We start from the raw sequence: 25,146 nt of genomic DNA, 5'->3' as shown, positions 1-25,146 counted from the left end.
GTCTGCTGCTGCTGCTACGCCCCCTGCTGGACACACACAGTCAGGTCAGTCTGTAACAAGCGGGGAGCTCCGGTCCTCTGAAATGAGGCCAACCAGGAAGTAACTTAAAACTGCATTCTATCAAAAGGCCACCAGGGGGCGACCGTTTTGGTGTCAAAAGGACTTCCGTCTCTATACAAGTCAATGGAGAATTCACCAACTTCTCACTTGATTTCTAACCTCAGTAAACGTTTTCAAAATGTGTTTATGGTCTCAATCGCTAGTTTAAAGCCTTCTTCAATGCAGTATGATGTTCATTTGGGACATTTTGGCCTCCCTGATTTTATATGTGACGATAAAGCAGGGTATGCATTAGGGCGTGGCTACGTCCTGATTGACAGGTTGATTGGTTCACAGGTTCAGGAGGGCGCCTCATGCTCCTCCTGATGCCCATATAAGTAGAATCCATGTTTTTATTTTTCCCAGCATGCACCTGAAATTTTCAAGATGGCGCTGCTCAGATCCGATACTATTGGCCTCCGAGCAGCAGTCCACAAACCAATGGGTGACGACACGTGGTCTGTTCTATGGTCTGTAACAACCTGCAGTTTATTTCATCCATCACAGAATAAATCAGCAGCTCTCAGATAACAGAGCAGACTGACTGAAGCGTGTTTACAGCTGATAAGCAGAGAGTCACTGCAGAGCTCTGACAGATCAGTGATGATGTGAAACCGACTTCCTTCAAAGACTCACAGCAGCTGTTTCTTGCTGATAGACTCAGCGTTAAATGGCAAATATTTTAATATCTGAGTCATCTTTAGTCTTTATAGTCTTTGTAGTGTTTTTTTGCTGTTTGCAGCTTCTGAGTGAAACTGAGCTCATTTCTATCATGTTTGAATTAATAAAGATAAATTAATAAGCAGATTAATGTCGTTAAATATAAAATAAAATCATCTTTATTCTCTCGTCCTGGAAAGAGTCGACATGTTTATCTGGTTTATTTTCAGGTGATTTTTTAATAACATTCATCAGTCAGAGGCTCCAGCTGTCACTCTTTAAATGTTTAAATATGAATATAATAATATAATATAAATATAATATAATGTAATATTTAGTTTCTTTCTGACAGTAAACTGAAGCTTTGACACATTTCAGGATGTTTTCTCAGACTTTTAGAAACGCTGATCCACATCTTCTGACATTTTATCAACCGGACTATTAATCATTTAATCAATAAAATAATCTGCAGATGAATCAATAATGATAATAAACTGAATATATTTGATTGAGACTGACTCTCTCCGCAGTGATGAACACACCTTTATGTCTCTGTTGCCATGACGACCGCAGCAGCAGCTGGGCGTCGGCCTGTTGTCTTTAATTAAACGTGTATTTCCTGTTTGCTGCTCTGATGAAAACGTTAACGATGAAGATTATTAATTACAGCAGAAACACTTAATATTGATATCAGATCTGTTATATAATAATAATACTTATCTATGAGTCATTAATAATCACAGATCAGCTCAGGTTGATTTAACACTGACAGTAACTACAGATGTATTATGTTATATATGTTATATATATTATATATGATCTTATTGTAATGTGACTAACTATTATTTACATCATCTTTGAATTGGTTTATTATTTTCTCCACTAATCATTTATTATTTAATCTATAACATCAGACAAAATAAAGAAATGCACATTATAATTATAATTTAAAAAGACTAAATAACAAATATTCTTTGTTCACTATGACAAAGAGACAAAGAAGCTGAAGGTTAAAACTGTGAATTTGACATTTAAACGTTTAAATATTGAACATTACTTTCTAATGGTGAAAAATCTGATTTAAACTGTAGAATTTATTCCATTATTTTTACACATTTTTGCATAAATATATCACATATATACATTAAGACTTTTAATTACTGATAAATGTGTTAATTATTTCACTTATTTGACTCAGTTGATTAATTGTTTGGTTGATCAGTCAAAGACGACGACTTTAAACATCAACAACACAAATATATTCAGTTTACTGTCATAGAAACCAGAAATAACATGATCTGTTATTATAATACTGGATCAACATTACTCAGATGTTTTAATGCTCTTTAATAAATGTTTGGTTATTAGTTTCCTGAACAAACAATTCAATCATTGATTTAATCACATTTCAACTTTTGATTTCACTGAGTGATTTTTGCAGATATCATATTTAAACTGTCGCCCATAAAGTTGGAATACATTTTTTTTAACCTCTTTCCATGAAATGAAAACAATGTGATTCATTGTTGACAGTAAAGTTAAAATCTTCTCAAAGCTTTATGAATCAATCTCTTCCAAACATCACAATAAACATTTAAACAGGAATAAACAGAAATGTGTCTGAAAACTACATTATTCCAACTTTATGGGCGACAGTGTGTCAAAGCTTTTAATTCAAATAAATCTGTTTAAATCATTGTTTGGTCCATTAAATGACAGAAAATCAGTTTCCCCAAAGACCAAAATAACAAATATTTTAAAATATTCAGTTAACTGTCATAAAGGTAAGAAACCTGAAATATAAATATATATATATATATATATATATATATATATATATATATATAAACACATATATATTCAGTATATGTCCTCTATAACAATACTGCAGCGTTTTAACACTATTAATATATATTTGTCCTCTTTAATAAAATAGTTATATATTAGTTTAACATGATTAATATATTTAACAGTTATATACTGTATTAGTGTCCTCAGGTTAATATATGACCGTTAAGCCACGCCCTGTCTGTTATTAATGTTCAGGAATGTATCAAATATAATTATTATTTTTATATATAATTATAACACAAATCACTCACTGTGCTATTAAATGAAACATTATATAATATATTACTGATATTAAATCAATAACCTGAATAACCTTCATGCTGTCACACATTCATTCAGCCAACGGCCGAAAACACGGAGGACATTTAAATAACCGTTAATAACCGTTAATAACCGTTAATAACAGGTACATAAACGGTTATTTAACGGTCACATTTAAATTCAAACTGAAACCGTTCCACCGATGTTTGTCTCATCGATCAAGTGCCAATCATTAATCGATGACCGGGAGGATGCTGACGGTGAGAACGGTGAAACAGAAACGTCTTTACCTTCAGATGAGAATGAGATTGGGTTTAACCGGGTCCGGTTCTGGTGCAGCGGGGGTTGGTGCGGCTCGCTGGCCGGGTTAGAGTAGGTTTCTCGGCCTGTGTTCGGATGACAGCTCGGGCTCACTCTCCATCCCAAACAACAGCAGCCATCTTGATCTGAAACAACAAGCTGAAGAGACAGCCGACGGACCAATCACAGCCCGCCGCCGAGTCAAGCGCGCCACAATCACTCCAGCGCTTCCGGTGATAGATACCAAAATAAAAGCTTTTGTTGTTTTTATAAACGATCCAAGCAGCTTTAAAAGAGAATCTGCTCGTTTTTAGAGATAATTCTGCTATCTCTGAGCTTCTATATCAGCCTGATAATCACACAGACATATATTACTCACACTGCGAGCTTTAATGAGCTGATTCTGTTTGTAAAACGCTATTATTGCACTTGATCCCTTATTTTGAAAGTTTTACTGCAGTATTTCCGCAATCACTCAATTATTTTAACAGTTAATTTGTCTATAAAATGTCAGACACTATTTAAAGGCTGAGGTCTCAACGGTCCTCTAAAGCCTCCAAATATTCAGTCTATTCATAAATAAGTATTTTATTTTTACAGATTTGATGTAATTCTACTTTAATCGTGTATTTTATATATTGTGTCGCTGTTTTTCTATTTCACTACATTTAATTCACTGCTATAGTTTCTAGTTATTTCATACAAATATATAAAATAATCATATAAAACATATGATTAGTTCATTATGGATTGTTATAGGTTAGAATAACCAACAGTAGGTGCTGCTATGTAGGCCAGTGTTAATATTCAAATAATACATGTGTGAATGTAACTCCTTAAATTTGGCCATTCTGCATAATGAGCACTTTTATTTTTATATTTGAAGTACATTTTCAACCTTAGAGTTTATTATTGAACAAGAGACGAGCAGCAAATCCTCACAACTGAGAGACTGGAAAGGAATAACGTTGGTATAGGAGAAATCCCCTACAGCCTCCATAGTCTGTCAAACTGTTGACAGGACAAACAAGGTCCACTTTGACTCCCATATTATGAGTTTTGGGTCAATGGAGGTTTTATATTTGTTAAACGTTCCTCAAACCAAGAAAAATTATTTAAAATACCTGTGACGTCATTACAATGTAAAGTCTACGGGCTGAAAGGAACCAGAAGGTGGAGCCAGTGGGGGAAACAGTTCTGCAAATATTCAGAGGGACATATAACCAAAAACTAGAAACCTTTTGTCATATTAGCCAGTCAAGCAATTCTTATTGGACTGAATGGGCACCACTTGGTCCTGTATCCAGCTCATATAATACATCCATAGTGTAGGTCCTCCTGTAGTCCTTCATCCAATGTGTGTGAAGCAGTGATATCGCAGGTCCTTCCACCCTGCAGCTGTCAGACTGTACAATCAGCACTGCTCCCAGTAAACCTCAAAGACCAAATGACCAACAAATATAGACTGACTGACCTACAGCTACATTTCTCACACGGCTAAAAACACCAGGGGAATTGCTAATTTGAGGTGGCGTCCCCCTGTAGGATTCATCCGTAGTCCTCGATGTTTCCCTGACAAAAGTTCAGTGAGTCAGCAGAAATTCTTTAATCACAAATCCTGAATATTCTGATCATGATGTCGTTTAGCTGTGTCTGAGGGTCAAATACAATTACTTATTAACAGTGGATCAAAGTGTGAGAGAAGGTATTCATTATTTTATTAGGGCTCAAAGTACAAAGAGCTGGCAGCTTATCAGGTCTTATCTGCCTGCTCTGCTGCTCACCACTTGCACCATGCCAAAGAGTCCAATGCTTCCCTCCGACTCTACATTATATCAAGAGGGGAAAACATGCAAACTGTCGCCTCTCCATCACACTTGGTGGGACACACCTATTACCCACGACCCTCATCCAGGTCTGAGTAATGGTGGTTGCATAGTAGGCAAAGTAGCCCAGACTTCCTTCATTCACGCTCTTCCTGGTGGATCCCAAGACATTTCCAGGCGTGTTGGGGGTATCCACAACAGTCTGCCATTCCTTAAGTCACTACCCAAAGGTCATGACAACAGGTGTCGACTGGGTTGGAACTTAAATGAACTGGTAAACCTTCTCCATAACAGTATAGTACTGTGGCACTAATCCACCTGCTGACCTCAAGCTTCATCTGACCCTCAATCATGAACAACACTCATAGATACTGATCACACCAAGTCATTCCCAAGTTGTCCCAGTGGTCTCAGTCTGGTTCTACAGGGCCTGGATAACTCTTGTACCCCATTTACACCTGGCATTGAAGTGCAGTCTGTATCTGAATAAAGAAAAACATGTTAATGCAGGTGTGACTGCACTCAGAACACGTTGTGATCAGTCAGACCACATCTGGAGGTGGTCGGGCTCACATAGTGATCGATCTGTACAGCATGACCATATTCATAAAGGCCACCTAGCTGCGCTGCTTCCTGCCAGCTAAAGTAAGCCCCACAAAAAGTGATCCCCTTCATCCCCTTCCTGAGCTGTCGGACCATCACGACCCCTCCCATACCCATGTTTCTTCTTTTAGTGACCACAGAAGCAGCAGTTCTAAGAATCAGCCACAGATAAACACACACGTAATGTCGAGTGTCAAAAACAAATCAAGATTTAATCACATAATTTACAAAAAAAACAAACCAAATATATTGTCCATATCAAACCTACACATATGTGGCTGGTTCAGTGCGAGAACGTTAAATGTTGTGTATCAAACAATCAACCTTTATATTGATCAGCAACGCCACATCCTCAAGAAATAAAACACAATGTTAAAAATACAAACATGGAAGTCCGTACAGTAAGATGTGTTTTTCCTGTTCGGTGAAGGAGACACGACTATAAACATGAAGCTTTTTGTGGATCCAACAGTTTTATGACATTTATTTTCACACACTCATTTTTCTTCTTCATGTGAAGATGTGTGGGAGGAATCAGGACGTTGGAGGCAAATGCAGAGTTCAACGTAACTTTCCATAACCTGGCATAATCATGCACTATTGGTTCTAGCATCATGTGTCTTTTTTTAAACATTACTAAAGAAATCATTGGTGAAGTTTGTTGTTTTTTCAATTATGGAGCAAAAACCTGCAGCAAATCTGAAAGAAACTTGTTTTATGTAAGCTGATTTTAATTAGTAACGTGACCTCAACAGTCTTAGTTGTAAACCTGAACCAAGCGATGTAACCGTGATGAAACACAGGTGAAAATGTTGCGTTGACTTGAGTTTGAATTCCCAAAACCTCACTAAATATTTTTTCCCTTCTTCAAGATAATTCTTCACACATCTTACACCAAAAAGCACACATCTGTTGGAGTTACATAAATTACATAAATAACACTTTGACAAAGAGTGACATCTACAAATGTAAACACAACGTTCTTCCTCCTGTAAAAAAAGAAAACAACTAAGGCGACTGAGTGGAGTTATCATTGGCACTTTCCCAGAATATGAACACTGTGGTGGTGTGGTTTCACAGCCAATACTTAAATATAACACTATGACTGTCAGTCCGTGAAATGAGACAGTCTGAGAGGAATGTGGAGGAGAAAAGATCATCAACCTTCTTCTGCTTCTTAGTTTTTTTAATGCACTAACTCACTGGCCTGTTCATTCACACATCTATCTCACACTTCCACTATCTCATTCTGTCTGTTCATATACTGGACTTTTCTTTCAACCGTTCAGTCATTTCCTCAATTCATCCTTTCATTTATTCTTCCCTTCATTCTGCAGCACACAGCAGCTTTCTGACCAGAAAGAAAAAAATCGAGTCAGTTCGACACTACACAGGTCAGTTTGTATAGTTCCACACACAGCTGCTTCATCCATATAAAGTTACAGTATATACGTATGTAAATATCATCCATCATCACCGAGCCGTCTGAACTCGTCACGCCAAAAAAAAGCTCACTTGTGTTGGTTTTCAGAGTCTGGATGCTGTCCGGCAGTCGCACCTCCTCACAAAGAAATAGTTGAGTGGGGAAAACACTTCGTCAGGTATGACGCCATCCACGCATCGTCCCATGAGTCCAAATAATACTTAACTTGGTGTCACGGCGATCGCACACTGCAGACAGGAGGAAGGTCTGGTATGGTTCACCTCCTTTTCTTTCTGTACAAGTTGATGGTAAAACGATGTCAGAAGGTTCTGTCCTCTGCCCTCCGCCTCATGTGGTTTTCTTCTTCTGGCTGCATTTGCTGTCTGTGACCTCTAGGTGGTGCTGGACCGGCTGTTGTTGGAGGAGGTTGTTCTGCTGGTCTTTGAGGCGGAGGTGTCTCGGTTTGACTGGCAACGCCACAGCCAGCAGAACACAGCCAATATGGAGGTTGAAGTACCAGGACCTGCAGAGAGAAGAGGAAAGACTCCCAAGATTACAACTGCTGATCCTTCTCACTATCAAATCCCTCAAGATGAAGTTTTCTACATGGAATGAATATTTAACCAGCATTATAGTTGCTTATGTTTAGGTAAAACGATATAAACAAAACTGAATCAGGGTTTTGCTCTCTTGATGTTTTCAGCTGATGAACCATGTTGCATTACAGACACTATTGTATTATTTTACTTCCAAGAGCTTCAAAAACAGAATCAGTATCAGTTGAACTTGACAGTTACAAAGTTAAATCTAAATGAAACCTAAGCTGAGTTTACCCTTATCCCACACAGAGTAAAACCAGAGTTAAACTGGATTTAAATCTGATTTATGAAAAATTAAGCTACAGTAAAACCTGACTGACAATAATCTAAACCTGAATGAATCCTTCTCCTTCACAAAGTAAACCTAGACTTAATCCTGACAGACAGAAGGTAAACTGGAGTTAAACTTGAGTAGTACCCAGTCAGGTTTAACTTTAACTGAGAGAAGTTAAACAATGTTTACTGACTGGCTGACTGATACAAGGTTAAGCACTATTGATCTTTTTTATCCACAATAGGAAATCATAATTACTATCATATGAACAAACATGACATAAAGACAGAAACAGGAAACATTCAATGATTTAACAACAGCTGGTGAGTCTGACTTCATTCTGCCAGTTAAAATGTGATAACAGACATTTTATCTCTTCGTTCTGACCTGTAGAACTTTAGCGACGGTCCGACGGACAGCAGGACGAAAGGCACCACCGTGTAGCAGATGGCGATCTGAGTGGCCGCCCACGTTATGACATCATAGACCTGTTTGTGGGATGGCGACTGCAGGAAGTGCGGCCGAACGTTGTGTCTGACCTAAAAGAGTTTATTCACATTTATATCTGAACTACATTTATAAACATTTATATTCCTGAAGACGATGTTAGCAGCTAGCTCACCGCTCTAGCAGCCAGTGTGATGACGATGCCGGTGAGGAAGGTGAGGTAGTATCCCGGGTACGCTCCGTGCCACATGGCCGACAGGATGAAGGTGGCTGCTGTCGGGTGGTAGGGACATCGCTCGTAACACACCCTGTCAACCAGAGGTCAAATGTCAAAGGTCAAAGGTCTGACACACCAACACAAAGCTGTTTCAAAAATCTGTTCAACTCATCCTGAACAAAAAACTCAGTCTGATAATGTGTAACCCTCCTGTTGTCCTCGAGTCAAAGAAGGAAGGATGGAAGGGAGGAAGAAGGAAGGAAAGGAGGAAGGAAGGGAGGAAGAAGGAAGGAGGGAAGGAAGGAAGGAAGGAAGGAAGGAAGGAAGGAAGGAAGGAAGGAAGGAAGGAAGGAAGGAAAGGAAAGAAGAAAGGAAAGACGGAGGGAGAAAGGAAAAGAGGAAGGAAAGACGGAAGGGAGGAAGGAAGGAGGGAAAGAAAGAAGGGAGGAAGGCAGGAAGGGAGGAAGGAGAGAGGGAGGAACGAAAGACAGAAGGAGGAAGGGAGGAAAGAAGGAACAATCAAAACAGACGGGGTCAATTTGACCCGGGAGGACGACAGGAGGGTTAATACTGTGCTGATGATCAGTGATGAGGTTGGTTCTGTAAACTGTAACCTGAGCAGGTGACCAGCAGGTGGCAGCAGTCTGCAGTTTACCTGCTCAAATGTTCACAACCACCCAAATACAACTTTACCTGAATAGTCATCTCGAAAATCTGACTTCTATCTGATTAGTAATGACAGAGCATTACTAATAGTTTAATAATTAACATGAGTTATGTTGGTAATAAACTGGATGTGTTGGTTAGTTGATGGTTTGGTCTCACTGTGCTCATGTTTACTTTATTCATTTTTTAGACTTTTACCATCATCTCTGATCACTGAAACATTAAAGTTAAGACAATAAAAGCAGAAGTCTTCAGACCTTTTGAGCCAGTGAGCCGTCTGGATGTTCCAGTTGTCGAGGAAAACCTTGAAGCTCGTAGCAAACTGTAAGAAAACACAGAGAGAAAGGTTTGATCCTGCACAGCTGCAGAGCTGCAGAGCATCAATAACACCAGCTGACAGTTAAACCTAAGCCTGACCTCGATGTTGAGGATCCTCAGGTTGGAGATGAGATCCCAGCGAGGAGAGCCGTCGCTGTCGTAGCCGTTGAAGCCGAAGCCGGCAGCGTTGTTGATGGCGTCAGCTGGAGGCAGAAAAGTAAAGATGAAGACGTGGTGAAATAAAACTATAATAATGATTAACTTTATTTATATTGTATCTTTTAAACAGTGTTACAACATTGTTTTATACAGAGATGGAGGACGCAGACACCCACCGAGCGTCCAGACGAAGTAGTACTTGGGTCTGGTGGTCAGCATGGACAGATACAGGTAGACCGGCTGAGCGTAGAACGGCGTGTTGGCGATGAAGTCGTCGTCGATGTTTCGCTCTACGGGGAAAACCTTACACACCGACAGAAAGACCAGGAGGCAGAAGAAGGACGTGGCCACTTTACGCACCACCTCCACCTGAGGACACGACAAGAAGAGAGATCACATGGTGAGTCGGGGGTGGTTGATCCTTTCTAACTGGTTAGTCCCGGTCACGTGACCTACGTTTGGCGAAGGCTCGCTGTGCCTCAGCTTGTTGGCCTTCCTGTCGGCCTCCTGGTCTCTATGGCGACGGGGATCTCCCTCAATGAAGGCGATGTAGTCGTTGTAGGAGCAGGTGGGTCCCGCCAGGATCCCCATGAAGTTACAGTTGTAGCTGAAGTACTCCAGCAGACTGGGCATCCTCCTGCACACACACACACAGGACCAGTTTACTGGGAGTAGTGGTACCAGTATAACTAAATTCTGCTTTATACTAGAAACAGGTCCAAACTGTGATTATATAAACCTTTCATACAGTACACTTTAAGAGCAAAAATAACTGAATTTGATCTTTAACAAACCATTAAAGGTGAAAATGATTACTGATAATGATGATTAATTAGTTTACATTTAATTTAAAGTTTATTTGAACAGTTTTGAAAATGACACAAATTATGAAACATTAGGTGATGTTCCAGTAATAAAGTTTTGAGTCACATAAGATGCAGATCATAAAGATAGTGATCTAAATCTGTTCAGCAGAGGTGGAGACGTCCTGTAATGGCTCAAACTCCAAAAACACTGGATCCTACATTTCCCATAATGCACTCTAACCCTTAACCACATGTTTAAATGCCACACCTCCAGTTTATAACACAAATAAGCTCAGAGTAATGTGGAGTGAATCTTTCATTTGTGAGACTAAAAGCTAAACAGTGACCTCTGCAGCCACAAGTGGTAACTGCAGGCTTCCTACATTTCCCATGATTCCTTTCAGTTGATTGTGTCTCTATGAGGCAAACTGACTAAAAGTGTTATGCTACATGTTTGTATAGTATAAACCCTTTAAACCCCTTTTAAACTAGCTCATAACATTCATGAACTACACTTCCGATGAGTCTTCACCACAGTTTTAAAGCTACACAGTAAAACAAACAAACCTTATCGCCAAAATCTTCTGTCCTGGTGTCAGATGTTCCTCTTTTCGTGCCATTCCTGAAAAAAAGACAGACTGAATAAAAACTTGCTAGTCATCAGTCCATCCAGCTGCTTCCAGTCTTTGTGCTAAGTTAAACAAAACTAAGAGGTTCTTCTTATATTTCAGTCATGTGACAGTTTGTTATTATCTGTTTGAGTGAGATTGTTTGTTTTACCGTCGTGGATTTCAAACGCCAGGCTGGTGATTTTCTGTGTGATCACCATCATCGGTCTGAAGAAAGAGAAAGAGCAGGAAACAGATCAATCATATAAATATATTATTATATATCATCTTATATCAGATCTGACAGATGGTCTGGACAAAGAGAAATGTGTTTATAACATGCTGATAATGGACTGATAACAGATCATGTGTGCATTGATAACGTGTAAATACATACATTTTTATGTATGTTTTTTTTTAATACATAAGATTTTTTTCGGCATAGACGCCTTTATTTATCAGTAGACAGACAGGAAACATGAGAGAGAGAGAGGGAGGAGTGTGACATGCAGCAAAGGACCTCCGGCCGGGATTTGAACCGGGGGCGGCTGCGTATGTGGCATGCGCTCTAACCCCTCGACCACCTGCGCGCCGTAAATACATACATATTATTTAATAACGTAATAATATGTTAACATTAATAACATGTTAATAACATTGTAATGTGTTAATAATGTGATAATAACGCGCTGCAGCCTCACCCGGTGAAGTCGGCGGAGTACATGCCGTAGTCGAAGACGTAGACTCGAGTGATCTGACACAGACTCAGGTAGCTGAGCGCCACCAGCAGGCAGTACCTGAAACACACAGGTCACCTGATCAGTCGCCTGTTTCAAGGTGAGAATAATGGCGCTTTTACACTACACAGTTACAGCACGACTCGACTCGACTCGGTACGGTTCCAGGACAGAACTTTTCCATTACAAAAAAGTACCTACTCAACGTGGGCGGGGTTGTCGTAGCACGGCTCTCCGAAACTGCCGTGACTTTGTTTTCTACGCGACACAAACACATAAACAATGGAGGACATGGAGGCGATGGTGTACTTGCTGCTGTATGAGGCTTTCTGTCTCACACAAAGCAAGAAAATTGAGCTGAATTGCTGTAATGCTGTTGCTGGTATTTAAAACCAATCAGAGGCCGGCAGTCTGATGACTTCACATTTCGTGACTCGGCTCGCTTGGAACCTCGGCAGAGCAGATACTAAAAAAGTACCAGGTACCAGGTACTATCCCTGATGGAGCAGCAGGTACCAGGTACTATCCCTGATGGAGCAGCAGGTACCAGGTACTATCCCTGATGGAGCAGCAGGTACCAGGTACTATCCCTGATGGAGGCGAGTCGAGTCGAGTCGTGCTGGACCTGTTTAGTGGAAAAGCTCCATAACAGTCATGATTGGTTTAACCTCCTTACACGTGGTTTGATAATTTGACTCCAGACTTCTACTCTGGCGCCCCCTATCAGCAGTGATCAGCAGGATGACATCTGGCTGTGATTTCTAAAACTGTCACATCATTCATTTCTGTTTCTATTCATACACCAGGAACCTTTTCACATTCTGTCCACCCTAAAGAGAAGAAGAGAGCTGCTCTCATCATCATCAGAGGGAATATAAACCTGCACTTAGAGACTTCTCTTTATCTCTGCACTGACTAATGACTTCCTCCTCCTCCTCTTCATCAGTGGATCCATCTGGACACGTCGGCTCCTTCTCTCTGACAGGAACATGAACAGATCCTCCTGTGAAGACTTCATGGATCTTACTTACTTGTGCATGTGTTCGACTCCGGTCAGGATCATGATGCCGTAGGTGAGTCCGCTCTGAACCAGGAAGTGAAGAGCATACCTGCAAAAAAAAAACCACAGAAAACACAGAGATAAATCACTGAGTTAGTTCATACATTCATCCATTCAATGAAAGTTGGATTTCTGATGTTTGAGGGTAAATCTCAGATCTGTATCTGATCTGTTTTTTTAAGATCAATAACAGTAAATATCAGTAGAAACAGAATTGATTATCATGAAACCAACCAACATATTATATATGTTCCCAAGTTTAGAGATCTGGTGGACTTTAAAATGACACAGTTTGATGTATAAAATTAATAATAAGATGCTTCCTGACTGTTTGAGTGAGTTAGTATGAATTCAGAGGAATCTGCATGTTAACAAACTAAGAGAAGAATGAATTCAAAGCAAAGATGTTAAAGATCAATCAAAGGAATCCATCTGTTGAATATAACACACTACATAGATTTAAAATACTTTAAAATAAGATGATTAACATTATTGTATATATGAGCTTTGTAATGGATTACTTTATGTGTAAGAATCTTGGTACTTTGGATATATAACTATGCATATATGAAGTGTATATTTTCTGTATTATTATATAATGCACATTATATATATAGCCTATTATTATAATGTGTAGTGGTTGTTATGTTCATTGTGATCTGTTGAATGACTCATGTAAAAAGGGTCGGTGTTATAAGCAAATGCTTCAGCCTGAAACTGCTTTCTCTATTTTTTTTATTTTTACTTTTATTATTTTTCCCTTTTGTTTTGTTTCTAATGGAGATGAAGGAACATGAGCATATGATTGTTTACTTTATTTATACATGTGTGTCAGATCTCACCATCCAAAGCAGAACAGAGCGAAGTAGAGTCCCAGCAGAGTGGCCACCACGTGTCTGATGAACGGACTGGTTTTACTGGGATGGAGGAAGAGACGAAACCAGAAGGCCGACAGCAGAGCGCAGAGCTGACACACCACGAAGTTCACCTGCAGACAGACGGAGAGAGCAGGTGAGAGGATGTGTGAGGCGTCACCTGTCGTCCAGGTGAGAGTTTTCAGGCTTTTTTCAGCGTTTGAGGCTTTTCAGAGGAATCTGTCGTCACCTCGCTGCTCTTCAGTCTCTGACGTCTCTGCTGCTAAAATTAGAGCATCAGAAGATATTTATAGTCCTGCTGTCCGTTAGACAGATTACTGCACGCTGAACAATCCCTGATACAGAAAGCCAAAAGTGCAGAGGTGACGGAGTGGAAGTGTACCTAAAAAGAGTTTGTTTAGTTTGTAGTGTGGAAATAAAATCCTAATGTTCCTTTTTAAGCATGTTGAAGATCTGAAGAGCTGCAGAAAACTAAATCTGCTCATCAAACACTGATTTAAACTTTGTGTCGTCAAATTGACCCCGTCTGTTTTGACTGTTCCTTCTTTCCTGCCTTCTTTCCGTCTGTCCTCCCTCCCTCCTTCTCTCTTTCTTTCCTTCCTCTCTTCTTCCTCTCTTCCTTCTTTCCTACTTCCATCCCCCTTTCTTCCTTCTTTCCTCCCTCCCTCCTTCTTTCGTTCCCACCTTCCTCCCTTCCTCTTTTCCTTTCTCCCTCCCTCCCTTCCTTCCTTCTTTCCTTCCTTCTTTCTCCCTTTCTTCCTTCTTCCCTCCTTTCCTTCCTTCCTTCTTCCTCCCTTCCATCTTTCCTTCCTTCTTCCTCCCTCCTTTCCTTCCTTCTTCCTCCCTCCTTTCCTTTCTCCCTTCCTTCCTCCTTTCCTTCCTTCTTCCTCCCTTCCTTCCTCCTTTCCTTCCTTCTTCCTCCCTTCCATCCTTCCTTCCTTCTTCCTCCCTCCTTTCCTTCCTTCTTCCTCCCTCCTTTCCTCCCTTCCTTCCTCCCTTCCTTCGTTGACTCGAGGACAACAGGAGGGTTACTTTCGTTACTTTCCGTCGCTGACTAAATGATTAACTAACTGTTTCCTCTTGATGAGCTGAATGTTTCTGTGTGTGTGTTCCAGCTGCAGCGATGATGAATAATCACCACAGTCATTCGTCTTCTTATCGGTGACCTGTGTTGGTCTCCTGCAGCCGAGGCCACCGAGCTAACGGCAGTAAATTAACAGCAAAGAGAAGATGTCCTCGGCTGTAATGAGGTCTCACTCTGCCGCTTCTCTGAGCACTGACACAAAGATGGATGCTGAGAGGACGTTCGCTGTAGCAGTTTCTCACAACACTGTGTTTCTAGAGGACAAACTTCTTATTAAACTCCATTAATCACATTTCCACAGTCTGCAGTCTGTTTTTATTATTTGACACCATGGCAGCTGGATATCTGCTGATTAACAGCTGTTGTTCAGATAAACGCTGTCTAGACTTCTCAATGCCTCTTTTTCACTAACATTCCCATCCTTCAATGCTTCTCTTTGGGCCTTACCTGATATCAATGTAAACAACGCACACCTAAGCATCAACAACAAACCGTAAATCTGAATTAGTGTTCCAACCATAGACTGTATATAAAATGGACGTAACGTCCGTGACGTCACCCATTGGTTTGTGGACTGCTGCTCGGAGGCCAATAGTTTCGGATCTGAGCAGCGCCATCTTGAACATTTCAGGTGCATGCTGGGAAAAATAAAAACAGGGATTCTACTTATATGGGCATCAGGAGGAGCATGAGGCGCCCTCCTGAACCTGTGAACCAATCAACCTGTCAATCACCACGTAGCCACGCCCTAATGCATACCCTGCTTTATCATCACATATAAAATCAGGGAGGCCAAAATGTCCCAAATGAACATCATACTGCATTGAAGAAGGCTTTAAACTACTCATCCTGATCTCAGTATAAACTCTGCAGGTTCAGCATCAGTGTTCATATCTGACCTCACACTGAAAAAACACACTCGAATTTATGACTGAATATCACCAGTTAGCTTAGCATAATCTCACTGTAAACTGCATGAATACTAAATTGAAATACCTCTAAAAACACATCCTTCTGCTTTTGCACTTCATTGAATATTTAACCCTGCAACACCAAGTGAATCATATTTGACCCATGAGTTTTAGAGAGCTCTAAATCATCAGTGTAATCGGATATATACGATCAGATACATGTAGTACACAGATAAACCACAAGGGGGCCTTTTATTTCAACGTTGTCAATCAGCGAGTCATAATTTTGAAGCCTGGATATTTTTGCCAGATTATAAAAAGTGAAGGTAAGACAAGCATTCAAATAGTTACTGATACTTCAATAGGAATAGTTACTGGATCATATTTACAACTCTGGACTCAATCAGATGAAGACTGTTTGATTTAAAGTCTCATTGTTTGTTTGTTTGTTTGTTTGTTGTGACTGCCGGCAGCTGGATGGAGTACCTGCCGTGTAGTAACATCTGATCCGACTGTAAAGTGAAGTCGACTCTGCTTGTTTCTCATTAATAATGAACGTCCTGTAAACTGAGCAATTACTGACAGAGAGGAAAAATGGCTGCCATCGTTTCCTCCGTCTGCTCCCTGAAGCATCAACGCTCGCCGTTAAGTAACAGACGAGATTTAATTATCAGCCGATCTCTGAAGGAGAAATATGAACCAACCTGTCATGAGTCTGATAAAGTAGCAGCTGGACTTTTTTCTTTTAGGCTGTTTATGAGTTAAAAACATCAATAATCACAGAAACACTGGATGGATTTATGATCATTGCATAAAACGTTTTCAACATGCAGGGAAGTGAAACGTTTTAAATGTTTTTGTGAAAATGTAAATGTTAAGAAACATAAAATTATAATATAAAAGTTTCCCTCCAGACATTTTTAAAGTCGACTGGAATAATAATAATTTGTGAATGAAGTGAAGTCTACATTTTAAAATCATTCTTAAAATCTCCTTCATAAAAACAAAGGATCTGTCAAAAGATCCTCATAATAAAGACAAAGACAAACATGAAGAAGCTAAAAAAACATTAACATATAAAATATAAAGTATCTGATTTCTGATTCTTCCCCTACTGGTCATCTGCTGAACTGCATCTCACTCCGAGCAATTTAACCAACAAACAGTCCAAAACCTAAATAAGTTGTTTCAGACACGTTTGACATGTTTAATAAATGTCTTAATTATTTAATAGATCTCTTTTTTATGTTGATGTTGACTCATCGATTACTCAACTGTTGTTTCAGCTTCATCTAAACATCTCAAACTGAGATTACAGGACTGAACACAGAGTCTGCTGTCACCAGTAAACACACCAGTTAACCCAGTAACCCTAACCCACACCAGTTAACCCAGTAACCCTAACCCACACCAGTTAACCCAGTAACCCTAACCCACACCAGTTATCCCAGTAACCCTAACCCACACCAGTTATCCCAGTAACCCTAACCCACACCAGTTATCCCAGTAACCCTAACCCACACCAGTTATCCCAGTAACCCTAACCCACACCAGTTAACCCAGTAACCCTAACCCACACCAGTTGACCCAGTAACCCTAACCCACACCAGTTAACCCAGTAACCCTAACCCACACCAGTTGACCCAGTAACCCTAACCCACACCAGTTGACCCAGTAACCCTAACCAACACCAGTTAACCCAGTAACCCTAACCCACACCAGTTAACCCAGTAACCCTAACCCACACCAGTTAACCCAGTAACCCTAACCCACACCAGTTAACCCAGTAACCCTAACCCACACCAGTTGACCCAGTAACCCTAACCCACACCAGTTAACCCAGTAACCCTAACCCACACCAGTTAACCCAGTAACCCTAACCCACACCAGTTGACCCAGTAACCCTAACCCACACCAGTTGACCCAGTAACCCTAACCCACACCAGTTGACCCAGTAACCCTAACCAACACCAGTTAACCCAGTAACCCTAACCCACACCAGTTAACCCAGTAACCCTAACCCACACCAGTTAACCCAGTAACCCTAACCCACACCAGTTGACCCAGTAACCCTAACCCACACCAGTTAACCCAGCAAAGTGACGATCAAACTGACAGCCAATCACAGCACAGGATATCTACCTGTCTCACAGCTGATTAGCACCAGTAGCTAAGTACGGCAACACCACCTGGACAAACCTCTAAAATCCTGATTCGCAAGAAAACGCAAAACATGAACTAAGTTTTTCATCTGAAGACGAAGTTAAAAAAGAAAAAAGGTAAAATCAACAACTAACTTTTATAAATCACACATCTTAACAAACTATAATTCTAAAAACACACAACTATACTATACTATCAGCCAAATCATCGATATGTGTCAAAGCTCTTCGTCTTCTTTGCTTTACTCAGTTATAACCAGGAGCTCGTTGATCTACTTGCCTCTGATTCACTTTAACACCATGAAACACTATAAGAAGAACAAGCTGTGTGTGAAATGAGTCCAGAGTGAAGTTTGATCACAGTAAGTTTTATTACTAATTAATTTCTCATATACTCCTGAGTCAGCTGATGACAGTTAACATTAAATATAGAAGCTTCTTTAAGATAAAATGCTTTTAAACATATTCTTAAACAACAAACTGAGTGATGGTTTATACCAATAAGTGTAAAAGGCAGCATGTAAGAGAGGCTGGGTAAATATTCTGTATATTTGTGGTCATTTAGGCAATATGTTTTATTCAGATTTAATGCTCACGGAGACACTGAGACTTAGTTTACTTTTATCTTCTTCTAACTAAAGAATGAAATCCTGAATATGAACCGATAGTTTTACCTGAATAAACAATATAAACATGTGATAGATTGATTAATGGACATTATTAACATTCTAAGGTTAAAGTTTACATGTTGTTTTATCAGCTGCAGCACTGTGAGGAGAGTTATGTCTGTGTTTTAAATGTTTTATGTTTCTAATGTTTCTAACGTTAATGTCTACAAGCAACATTCATATTAGAGACACTAATGAGCAGAGTAGAGTTTAATGTGTCACTGCTTTGTGTATCTGTGTTCAATGGAGCTGCTGATTTCAGATCTGTCTCTCTATCTATCTATCTATCTATCTATCTATCTATCCATCCATCCATCCATCCATCCATCCATCCATCCATCCATCCATCCATCCATCCATCCATCCATCCATCCATCCATCCATCCATCCATCCGAGTGTTGTCGTAGTAACTGCAGAGCTCCAGCAGAGGGACAGTACAGCTGTCAGTCATTACAGACATGACCAGAGGAAAGTTTGTGTTTTCTGTTCATTTTATCACATAAATCCTCATAAATAAATCTTCTCTTTAAAGGCTTTTACACAAACAGCTGAAAGGTCGAAGTAAAAAGAAAAACATCTCAGTCACATCATCCTCAGACTCAGATCATGTAGAAACATACAGACTAAAAGAAACCTTATGTTGAACTTCTATACTTTGTGCAGACTCACATCCTCAGTAAACCATGAATGAAACACATCCATCCAACCTATAGCAGCAGTAGTTTGTCCCAGTGGTGTTGCCGTACGTAGCTCGTGTGCATGTGCAGTGTTTAAATCGGGCAGTGACATCATCACCTGTTAGTGACAGAGACTTCCTGTTAGACTGCTGCCAAAAACCCAGTAGAGTCGAGCAGAGCTAGAACTGTACGATGGAAAAAGCTTCAAACCTTCCTCTCATGTCTGACTGACGCTCTGTTAATGACGTCACCTCGCTGGGTTTCTTCTTCTGTGGTTTCTGACTGTTTATCAGCTGATTGCTTTTCTGGAAATTTGATCACATTGTTGTTTTCTTTATTTGTGCTGATGCTAAGTGTTCAGTAAAACTCACATATCACTGCTTTAAACAACAGACCTGCTGTCAGCTGTTCTGGTAAAAGCTTTATTTTAATAAGAGAACAAATATCAGGAGCTTTTTATTTGACTTTCGGCGTCACTGAGAAGACGCCCACTTTATATTCAACATACTTCCTTCAGTGACAGGCAGCCGATCAATCACGTGATATATTAATGGTTTATCCTCATGAAGCTGGTTCTGTTAACCCTTAAACAGGCAACCAGCAGATAGAGACGCTGTAACACTGTGAGGAGCAGGATTGGTTGAGCTGGTTGTTTAATAGCATGGGTTGGTAGATTGGTAGAATTGAAGCTTGTGGTCGGTTTATACTTTGATATAAATGATAAAAATCAGTTTAAAACTAGTATTAATGAGCAGGGGAAGCAAGAATGCATCACTTCTCATTCAATTGTTTACATTTTTATACCTTAATAGGAACAATATGGTGGAGACGACTCATGAAATCCCAAATATATTGAAAAATATTGAAAAAAAAATATATATATACTTATCAAATGATGTTTCACTCCTGCCTGTTTAAGGGTTCACTCTGAGTTTACAGTGTTTTATATGAGAAACAGGACAAATATAAAACTACAAGAAACTAGAAATCATTAAAACATGTTTAAAGTTTGTCGGGATTATTGTGTGAAACTAATTAAAATGAACTATTCTGAATATTTGATGCATTTAAACACATTAAAGTGATTGTGTCAGACTGTGTTTCTGCTGCCAGAAGCAAAGAGGAGAGAAGAAGTAGTTTATGTCTGATGCTGAAACTATTAATCAATGAATGGATTCATTGATTGGAGCAGCAGACATTAAATTAAATATCTTTAAGTGTTGGGCTGTTGAGCTCCAACCATTAGTCAATTAATCAATTAGCCGATAAACAAGAACCTAAAATCAGCAAATATTTTGACAGTTAAATGATTTGCTGCTTTTTTCTATTCATGAGTATTTTGGGTTTTTTTTGGATGTTTTGACACTTTTCAGCATTTTCTGATGTTTTATTATCTAAAGAATTAATAACAGATTAATAAATGTTATAAAGTTGTACAGTAAATATTTAGCTTCCTGAATATTCACTACTTTAACTACAGCTGATACTAGAGAGAGAGCAGTATGTACATTTATAAAGGAGTTATTATTATTATTATTATTATTATTATTGTACTTTTCCTTCACTGGAAGGTTTCTGGATGTTTTTGCTGAAACATGAAGACGTGATTTCATGTTTCATCACATGTGAACAAACAGCTGAGCTCATCTCAACACTACCGACGGTCCCCGTTAACCGGCTGTCTGCAGACCGGAGGCCTCCATCCATTTTGAACAAGGCGTCGTTAATTCAGACGGTCTGATCCTCCCGGTGCTTTCATCACGCTGCTGGGTTGGGGTTTTTTTTTTTGGAGCACTCGTGTCGGTTTTAACGGCGTTTATCTGCAGCCGGTCCCCGCCCCGGAGCCCCGGAGCCCCGGAGTTCCGGAGCAGCCGCAGCGGGGCTCCGGGGCTCCGGGGATCGGCCCCCGGTGTCCCCGGTGGGTCTTACCTGGTCCAGCGGCAGGTTGGTGATCTCGCTGACCGGCTGCAGCAGGCTGGAGCCGGTGCAGGCCGCGGATCGGATGTCTTCGGCGGCCATGGCTCCGTGTGTGAGGCCGAGTCTGCTGCTTCTGTGTCCGGCTGCAGCAGCTCAGAGGCGGCGGCGGAGGCTCCGTGATCCGCCGGCAGTCTGTCTGTGTGTCTGTCTGTGTCCTCCTGATGCTCCTTCCTCCTCCTCCTCCTCCTCCTCCTCCTCCCTCTGCTGCCCCCTCCTCCTCCTCTTGGTCCTCTCTCCTTTTATTCTTTTATTCTCCTCCTCCCCCATCTTCCTCTCCTCTAAATTAGCTCCTTTCTTTCTTTCTTCACATCTGTTCTGCTTCTTTGTTCTGAAACCTTTTTCTTCTTCTGTATGAATAAAATAAACTTCGGCCTTCATCTTCACTACTTAGCATCTTCTTCCTCATCCTCCACTTTCTCCTCTCTCCTTTTTTAATCCCTCCTTAGCTTTCACTTTAATCCCTTCTTTCTCTCCTCTCTTCCTCTTTATGCTCCATCCTTTAAATACTTTAATGATTGCTCCTCCACATATTTGTCCTCCTCTACATTGTATTTGTTTTTGTTCAGCAACAGATTATTTATATTTAACTGTATATATTATTATTTTACCTTTTAATTAAACATATATTTATTTTATATTTATTGATTAACTGTTAAAACTGATAAACTGCATTTTGTTCTGCAGCTTTTTACTGTGAAATAAACATAAACCTGTTAGAAATGAACTTAAGTACATTTATTACAGTACTGTAGTACAGTTTAATGTACTTGTACGTTACTTTAGTACAGTTAGAGGTACTTGTACTTTACTGCAGTACTTTTACTGTAATACTGCAGTACTTTTACTGTAATACTGCAGTACTTTTACTGTAATACCGCATACTACATCACTCATAATACTTAAAAAAAGACTTTTCGTTCTTACTTTCCTTCACTGAGTTTTAAGGAATAGTGATTAATATTTTCTGACACTTTAAGGATCAAACTTAAAATATTATTTATTAATTAATCAGGTAAATAAATTAATATGATTATTTGCAGCTGTAATAATAATAATCTACTTTTAATGTTTTATGTCCCTTTTGTGTCAAAGCTGCAGTTCCAGTGTTCAGCCCAGCAGGAGGCGCTAATGTTCACAGACAGAAATAAAACCCCACGAAGAAGAAGCAGCATCAGTAGTTTCCGGGTTGTTTGTTATGGTTAGCAGTTAGCTCCGGTTAGCTTGAGTTAGCATCAGTTAGCAGTAAAGGTAAACATGTCTGCAGCAGAAGATGACACCGAGCTCAGAGATCTGCTCATCCAGAACCTGGAGAACAGCGGAGTGCTCAACAAGCTGAAGGTCCACAACGATTCATTACTTTAATATTTTATTAATATTTAATTTAACAAGAGTCTGACCAGTTAGCATCGAGCTAACAGGAGCTAGCAGACTTTATGTAACTTTATGTAACTTTAGAGCAGTTTAAATGTGTTTTAATCTCAGTTTTTAGCTTTAATGTGAAGTTTATTAAATTCATGGAGATGTTAGGAAGTTATAAAAACTGTTTTACAGGTTTTTAATTAGTGATGACTGATCTGATATCAAAGATTACAGATATAAGTCAGGCTGCATGAACATCACTTTAACATGTCAATAATTAGTAGATTCATTTACTAATCATCAACTTCTATATTTAGCTTTTTAATATTTTCTAACATGATCTGGGGCCAAACGTTTCTTCTGGATGTAAATATAATATAAACCATCATTTAGTGAAATTAAAGTGTCCAAACCCAGAATACAGGAAATGACCCTCAGACCCCCCCCAATATTAATCTGTCCCATACACATATTAAATGCTTCCATGCTGCACATAGTCATGTTTCTTTACTTAAAGTACAGATTAAATAAAATGTCTTTGATGTTTGCTCGTTACCATGGAAACAAAACTTCCCTCAAATCTCTGCAACCTGATACTTGTTCCCTACAGTCACTATGTGGCCTAACTGTGTTAAACTACTCACATTAAGGCAGGAAATGGGCTCAAATATTATGGAATAGTTTTGATTAATAGGTAAAATATGAAGGAACTTTAGCTTCATTACATCAAATTATTATAAATAAAGTTGTAATGTATGTAAAGTCAGATGTGGTTTTAATATGTAGTTCATATCAGGTCTGATCCTGTGGTGAAGGATCAGCTGGTTAGTAATGATAAAATAATCATAGTTATTTAAAATAAAACTTCATTATTAATGTTTAACACTAATTATGACTAATGTCTAAATATGCTGCTGAAGATATAAATGTTGTAAAGTGTTCTTGGTGTTAACAGATTAGAGGAGAAATGATCAGTGTGTCATTTAAACTGGAAGATATTTAATATTTATTTAAAGACAGATTATTATTATACACAGATATTATTATGTAGTTCACATATATATCTAATATATATATGGTAATAAAATGATAATAAAATGTTAATAAATGATATAAAATGATAATAAATGCTATAAAGCCTGTCTCAGTAACATGTGACTCGTGTCCTGCAGGCTGAGATGAGAGCGGCCGTGTTTCTGGCGATGGAGGAGCAGGACCGGCTGGAGGTGACGGTCACAGCTGGAAACTTTACTGATGTTTAAACACTGAAATAAATTAAATTAAACTAAATATAAACTTTATTCTTCTTTTCCCTCCAGAATAAAACTCCTCTGGTGAATGAAAACCTGAAGAAATGTCTGAACAGTAAAGACGGTGAGTCTCTTTACTGTCAGTAACTAATAATGAGACTTTATTGATCTGAATTTATATCATAAAGTTTATTTCTTCATGTTTTCTGGAGTTGGTGCAGTTCCTGTTTTTCACCTCTGTGGGGCGCTGTTGTTCCATCAGACTCCTTTAATCAGTCTAATAACAGTTACTGTGTTTATTAAAGTCTGTAGAGTTAGAGGTACTTGTACTTTACTGTAGTACAGTTAGAGGTACTTGTACTTTACTGTAGTACAGTTAGAGGTACTTGTACTTTACTGTAGTACAGTTAGAGGTACTAGTACTTTACTGTAGTACAGTTAGAGGTACTTATACTTTACTGTAGTACAGTTAGAGGTACTTGTACTTTACTGTAGTACAGTCTGAGGTAACTGTTACAGTTACTGTGTGTATTAAAGTCTGATATATATAATTATTCCTCGTTGTTGTAGTTTAATAACTATTAAAACACATCATAGACACATCGCTGCTCTGGGTCACATATAAAATATATCCATCCATCTTCTTTCCGCTTATCCGGGGTCGGGTCGCGGGGGCAGCAGCCTAAGCAGGGAAGCCCAGACTTCCCAGGTCAGCCGAGAGACAGAGTCTCTCCAGCGTGTCCTGGGTCTCCTACCGGTGGGACGGGCCCTGAACACCTCACCAGGGAGGCGTCCGGGAGGCATCCTAACTAGATGCCCGAGCCACCTCATCTGGCTCCTCTCAACGAGGAGGAGCAGCGGGTCTACTCCGAGCTCCTCCCGGATGACCGAGCTTCTCACCCTATCTCTAAGGGAGAGCCCAGCCACCCTGCGGAGGAAGCTCATTTCGGCCGCTTGTACCCGCGATCTTGTTCTTTCGGTCACGACCCAAAGCTCATGACCACCATAGGTGAGGGTAGGAACGAAGATCGAATGGTAAATCGAGAGCTTCGCCTTTCGGCTCAGCTCCCTCTTCACCACAACGGATCTGTGCAGAGTCGGCATTACTGCAGACGCCGCACCGATCCGCCGGTCGATCTCCCGCTCCATCCTTCCTCACTCGTGAACAAGACCCAGAGGTACTTGAACTCCTCCACTTGGGGCAGGATCTCATCCCCGACCCAGAGGGTGCACTCCACCCTTTTCCGGCTGAAGACCATGGACTCAGA

The 25,146-nt window shown here is 39.8% G+C and overlaps 2 protein-coding genes across 2 annotated transcripts in view; one reads left to right on the top strand and one right to left on the bottom strand.

Moving 5' to 3' along the window:
* Nucleotides 1–7,371: 7,371 nt before the first annotated feature.
* Nucleotides 7,372–21,311, bottom strand: mboat2b (membrane bound O-acyltransferase domain containing 2b). The gene is made up of 13 exons (XM_062436818.1): nt 21,222–21,311; nt 13,757–13,902; nt 12,886–12,963; nt 11,819–11,914; nt 11,290–11,345; nt 11,077–11,131; nt 10,160–10,340; nt 9,880–10,072; nt 9,644–9,747; nt 9,484–9,548; nt 8,519–8,651; nt 8,284–8,435; nt 7,372–7,546 (listed from the first exon to the last, which is right to left on the bottom strand). Exons 1-13 carry the CDS (start codon nt 21,309–21,311, stop codon nt 7,372–7,374), a joined length of 1,524 nt encoding a protein of 507 aa, XP_062292802.1.
* A 1,157-nt stretch (nt 21,312–22,468) lies between these two features.
* LOC133997984 (pleckstrin homology domain-containing family G member 3-like) overlaps nt 22,469–25,146 on the top strand; it is a 378,673-nt gene continuing 375,995 nt past the window's right edge. The window contains exons 1-3 of the mRNA XM_062437724.1: nt 22,469–22,607; nt 23,801–23,854; nt 23,948–24,002. Of these exons, the coding sequence (XP_062293708.1) occupies nt 22,524–22,607; nt 23,801–23,854; nt 23,948–24,002 (193 nt within the window). The 5' untranslated portion in view covers nt 22,469–22,523. The remainder of the gene's footprint in view (nt 22,608–23,800; nt 23,855–23,947; nt 24,003–25,146) is intronic.

The sequence above is a fragment of the Scomber scombrus genome, chromosome 17 (genome assembly GCF_963691925.1).
Source record: "Scomber scombrus chromosome 17, fScoSco1.1, whole genome shotgun sequence".
In the NCBI taxonomy this organism is placed as follows: domain Eukaryota; kingdom Metazoa; phylum Chordata; class Actinopteri; order Scombriformes; family Scombridae; genus Scomber; species Scomber scombrus.
The sequence above is the reverse complement of the archived record's forward strand: the minus strand, read 5'-3'. Positions and strand labels throughout refer to the sequence as shown.

Excerpts from the sequence above, each read along its gene's own strand:
- mboat2b (XM_062436818.1), bottom strand. The coding sequence starts at position 21,311 with ATGGCCGCCGAAGACATCCGATCCGCGGCCTGCACCGGCTCCAGCCTG. Across the intron at positions 8,652-9,483 it reads ACGGCTCACTGGCTCAAAAG|GGTGTGTTACGAGCGATGTC; the intron begins GTCTGAAGACTT and ends TCTGGTTGACAG. Across the intron at positions 8,436-8,518 it reads TCACACTGGCTGCTAGAGCG|GTCAGACACAACGTTCGGCC; the intron begins GTGAGCTAGCTG and ends AAACTCTTTTAG.